Genomic DNA, 5,652 nt, shown 5'->3' on the forward strand with positions numbered 1-5,652 from the left:
TAAATACGACCAAGCAATTGAGTGATAAGAGAGATGCTAAATAAGTCATAAACATCAGTGAAAAATCTCATTCACATTCTAGTAATGGCTATCTTTTACCTGAAAAAGTTTAAAAGTAATCAATAGAACCTAACTATAAGCTGCCTTGAACTAAAGGAAATCAAGGGAACAAAACATGCTAAAATCAAATCCTAAATACAGAAACCAAGAGGCAAGAATCAAAAGAGAAGGGCTTAGGTTTGGTTCGTATAGTCATCCATGTCAGGTGATTAGTGCCCATTTGTCTACTTTACCCTTTTTAATTTTATATATTTATTGGGTCACGTTAAAATCCGTAAAAGTCTAACGGCAATTAACCTTCTTTAATCACATCTAAATTAAATAAAAATGAAAGTGATCAAATATTATGTTTTTTGAATTTGATAGGAAAAATATATAAAACTTAAAGCAAAAATGATCAATTATGTAATTTACTCAATATATAAATAGAATATAAAAGTAAATCATTTGACTTTGTATAACGAACTCAAATGATGAAATAAGATAAAATATTATCCCGATTAAAATCAAAGTAGATTGAATACCATCTTGGTCGCTCTAGGAAATGATTATTTACCGATCATCATAGTCAATCACCGGACAACAACTCCATTAACCCACCACTTAATCAAAGCGATGATCCTTCTCCTTGGGCCTTTATATTCTATGCAGATTAAGGTCCAAATCAAACGAAAAAGCCCATTTGATCTGTTTCGATTCTTAAATCCTTTTTAAGTAAACAATGAAAAGCTATTCTATTCAACGACATATTTTAAAAGAAATGGGGCGGTTTCAGCTTCAACAACAGTTCATGGCGCCGAAGCCGTATCCATGCACGTTAATGTCTTTGGCCTCTTCTTCTCATCCCCCTAAACTTTCCAGAATTCGTTGTTTCCCCACTTGTCCTGCACTCAATGAACCCGTCAAGGCTTATCATCTTCATTTTCTTCCGGCCGTTAAACCTCGTTTGGTATGCAGGATGAAGGGCTCAGGTTACTTTTACTTCGTGAAATCTATTTTCTATGAAAATCTATATTTGTAATTAAAAACGTATTTGAATTAATGTTTTCCTTTTCTATATGAAAAATCATTTCCGTGCTGACTTTTGAACGAACTCTGCCTGCTCGGCATTTTCCCGAGCATTTAATGTGCAACTGCTGATATAAACGTTGGTGTCTTGAGAAAGGAATAATTTATCAGCCAATGTTCTTTTCAGATATTATTTCGGATCTAGAACTTGGAAAGCCAGGAGATAGACGAAAACCCGAGAAGGGTGTCAATGGAGTGTTTTGGATTATACTTCTTAATCTTGGAATATATGTAGCTGATCACTTGTTTCACGTATTATTTCTTTTTATTTCTATTGATTATAAATAATTATATTTTTTTATACTGAAAAATGAAGTTTTCAGTCAATCTTCTTAGCTCCGAAGTTTCCCTTCCAACAGGTTCAGGGTATTCAATCCTTATATTTATACCATAATTGGCCTGCTTGGTACCAATTTATAACGTCAACGTTTTGTCACGCTAACTGGTAAGTTCTACATATACCGCTGAGATATAAATGAATTGCAGGTATTTAATGTGATTGCCTTTGCATTTACATGTTCATCATTCCGCTTATCGTCTTGTTCAGGAAGCATCTTTCGAGCAACCTTTTCTTCTTGTACATTTTTGGTAATCATTTTCTCTTTTCGACTTGAAAAATGCTTGCAATCTTTGTGCGAGTACACGGTTTGAATTGAATTGATTTTGGGAGTGTGATTGATCGTGTCCTTATTTGTAAAACAGGGAAACTAGTCGAAGAAGAGGAAGGAAATTTCGGATTGTGGCTTTCTTACATTTTTACAGGTGCCGGAGCTAACATTGTTTCATGGTTGGTTTTACCAAGAAATGCAGTTTCTGTTGGGGCTTCAGGTGCTGTTTTCGGTTTATTTGCAATCAGTGTCCTTGTAAAGGTATGCTAAATTCTCCATACTTGTATAGAACCATGCGAACGAATACTTCTATACTGGAACAAATGAAAATGACTTGACCCCTTTTGCTTGTAGATGTCCTGGGACTGGAGGAAGATCCTTGAAGTTCTTATATTGGGCCAATTTGTTATCGAGAGGGTCTGAAATTTTGATTTGACGGTAGTTTATGTTATGTTGTTTGAAAGATTGTAATGAATCAACAATCTCCTAATGTGATGTATGATTTTGGGGCAGGTGATGGAAGCAGCCCAAGCTTCAACTGGCCTGACTGGATCTTCCTATGCCTTGCAAAGTGTTAATCACATTGCACATCTTTCTGGTGCTCTGGTTGGTGTTCTTCTAGTATGGCTTCTCAGCAAATTCCTTCTCAACCTCTTGATATAGAACGTTCAGATTCTCGAAAAAAGAGAGGTTGAGTTTCTTAAGAATTTATATAATTATATTTATGCATTGCGGCTTAAATCATGATGGAATGGTGATTAAACACTTGTGTACATGATTGCTTTGTTGAGAAGAAAAAAACGAATGGTTCTGTGAATTTTGAATGCTTCCCATACGTATGTCTGAGAGAAATGAATCAATTAGCATTTCTTAATTGTAATTTTTCAATGTTAAACGTGACAAAGAATACCGAAAATGGGGTTCTGGGTTCCCCAAAAGAAACAACAAAACCTCAGAAGAATCACATTTCAACTGCAGAAACAGCAAACAAGACATTTAGATGGGGAATGTCATCGCTTATCATGAAAATTTTCATTTCCTAACCTACAAGTCTAAGTTCGTCCTCATCGAACGCATAGCCTGAGTTTGTTCCTTCTCTTTCCAAAGCTTCCAGTTCCTTTTCCCTTTCAAGACAAGGAACATGGAGAGCCAATCTAAATGATAGTAATCATAAATACCATTTTCTTTGGTTCAAGTTTTGACAACCAAAGACGCCAGCGGGAGAGTCCAACAATGGCATTTTCTCTGAGCCCATTTACAGAGACAATTCCACTAAAGGCCTTCGGTTATGCTTTAATGGGCTTATATTCAATTTCTCAATATATTTTTTATTTATTTTGAAGATCCTCCACCGATCATCATTTCGTATCCTTCCTGCATCGTCATTGGCTAAGTTAACGCTTTCAAAGTTGGATAGAAATAATTCATCAGATTAGTTTAATTTTCCCTTTCTATGTAAAGAAATTTATCAATATCCATTAACAACTGAAGCACCTGCAATGCTACATACTTTTGTTTTGTTGTGATGCCTTCTTTCTTGCAATCTATACAAAAGAAGAAAAATATGGCGAGTCATTGTCCAAATACAAATACAAAAGGACTTTGCAGTATTTTTTTCTTTATTCTTAAGCTCTGATCTTTATGGAAATCTATATTATTATTTGGTGCGCATGCTTGAATAATGAAAAGTAACAAGAAACATGAAAGCAAATGGAGCAGTATTTGACTTGGGGGGGGGGGGTTTGAATGAGTTTTACTTGTTTGAAGAAGAAAAATAGAGCAATACCTGGAGAAGAAACCTAGTTACACCCAATACTCTCATCTTTAGAAAAAGTGCAAATTGGAGGGAGGAAAGTGGACGAGTGGGTTTTGATGCTTTGCTTTCACCAAGCACATTATATATATATATATATATATATATATGTATGTATATCACTGACGTGGAGAAAGAAACCTTGGAGACTGACATAAAGAAGAACACAACAAAAATCTGTACTGATGGATCAGTATGAGAGAGAGTGGTAGGAAAAGGAAAAGCAAGCTAGCTTCTTCAACTATTAATTATAAGGTGTTTGAGATTACAGTGCAAAGGAGCTTTCCCCATGCTGGCTGGGTTTTGAATCATCAAGAAAGAAAAAGTTCATGATGTTGGACCCTGTAAAACGCCTTTGGAATGAGAATGTGCATGTGATTGGAAAGGTGATGGTTTTGAGAGAGCGACGGTCCCAAAGATCAGTAGCACAATTCTGCATGAAGTGGATCTCTCTCCCTTAGTGCCACATTATCATCTTCTTCTTCATATCATCATCAGACTATCTCTTTGCATGCGCTTTCCTCCTCTTTCCATTGTCACCACCTTCTGCACAAAAATCTTAGTTATCCCCACCATACTGTCACAAATGAAGGAGAAGAACAAAACAAAGGGTTCATAAGTGAAGCGAAGGAATTGGGGAAATCAAAGAAATGGTTAGGGATTATAAATTGTAAATTGGGAATTAGAAAATGTGATGGTCAGGTGAGGATATTACCCAAAGAGCTGGAGCTAGAGCAGGCTGGGAAGACCCAAGTAACGCTGGAAAGGGCCAGACCAGATGGCCCAATACCTGCTGAAGAGAAGAAATGAAACAAAACCAATATGTTATGAGTCTGTTATTGTAAATGCCAGTTGACATAGCTAGATTCGCAGTACTACAAGTGTAACTAAATAAATTACCTGCTTGTAGAGCATTGAAGGCTTATGAAATGAATGAAAGAATTCTCAGTTTTCTTGAATCCCTTTTCTTCTCTTCTTTAATCTACATTTCCTTCGATTATTCTTCTTTTATCACAGTGACATAACAATTGGTATCATAGCCACTCTTCCTGACAACTTGTTCATTGCTAAAAAATATCAAACCATGGTCGAAACTCCTAATCTTTCTTCAATCCAGCAGCAGATTGCAGAACTTACAACTCTGGTGACGCAAGCAACGGATGGTATAAAACCTCCTAAATGGTGGTAAGAATAGGATAATCCGATCAGTAAACTGGAAGCTAGGATGACAATGACTCAAAGTTACATGGAGTAGATATTGGGGATTTTGACAGGGAGGACGGAGGAGCAAGTCCAAAACAGCCCTGAAATTAAGCAGATGTTACATGTGGTAATAGAAGATACAAATGATGGGTATCAAGTGTTTGATAAACTGCCAATAAGAGCATTTGATGCAATTCCATCCATTTCTGAAACCATAAAAGTTGGTTCACGACTACAACAAAATGATAATATAAGTGGGCTTAGCAAATTGATTTAATGGGAAAATCTAGTGGACATCGAGGAACAAGAGCAAACCATTTCAGAGAATGCTCAAGTAAGTACTCCTAACCTCCTTAAGACTGATGGAATGAAGATTCTGGAAAAATTGAGAAAGAACACTGCCACTTATTATGACACATGATGGAGGGCTAAGCACAAACTTGTTTCCATGGACAATAAAGGAGTAAATCATGATGCAAAGATTGAAAAATCTGATGTTCCATATGTACCTTGCACTCATGAAGGTCTTTTGATGTGGAAATATGCTTCGATGAATTCGATTGACTTTTTAATTGAGAAGAATCTGAATGCAGCTGTGGTAGATTGTTGCAGCAGCACCATGAAAGCTAATTCACGACTGCTACATAACGCCAGTCTGGTTGGATATAACAAACTGATTTTGCGAGAAAATCAAGAATTGCCTATATCTGTTCAAATTGCTACATTTCAACCATTTGTCGTGGATTTATCCAGACTCTTGGAGGGCGAGATTCAAATGGTTATAAACTCACAAAAACAATTAGTTGATTCTCCTTTAAAGGAAAATGTGGTTCATTTTCTACGGTGTCAAACAACAGAGCATTTTTTAAATGGATACCTCTCCAAAAATACACTTGCATG

General features: G+C 36.2%; 1 protein-coding gene across 1 annotated transcript; it reads left to right on the forward strand.

The window, feature by feature from the left end:
* The first annotated feature begins 815 nt into the window (after positions 1 to 815).
* LOC120135225 (rhomboid-like protein 11, chloroplastic) lies at positions 816 to 2,572 on the forward strand. Its single transcript, XM_039151539.1, has 7 exons — positions 816 to 1,031; positions 1,256 to 1,380; positions 1,488 to 1,573; positions 1,676 to 1,716; positions 1,831 to 1,997; positions 2,091 to 2,153; positions 2,250 to 2,572. The coding sequence occupies exons 1-7, from the start codon at positions 821 to 823 to the stop codon at positions 2,397 to 2,399; spliced, it is 843 nt and encodes a 280-aa protein (XP_039007470.1). The 5' UTR covers positions 816 to 820; the 3' UTR covers positions 2,400 to 2,572.
* The last annotated feature ends 3,080 nt before the right edge of the window (positions 2,573 to 5,652 follow it).

The sequence above is a fragment of the Hibiscus syriacus genome, unplaced genomic scaffold (genome assembly GCF_006381635.1).
Source record: "Hibiscus syriacus cultivar Baekdansim isolate YM2019G1 unplaced genomic scaffold, ASM638163v2 tig00001825_pilon, whole genome shotgun sequence".
Classification (NCBI taxonomy): domain Eukaryota; kingdom Viridiplantae; phylum Streptophyta; class Magnoliopsida; order Malvales; family Malvaceae; genus Hibiscus; species Hibiscus syriacus.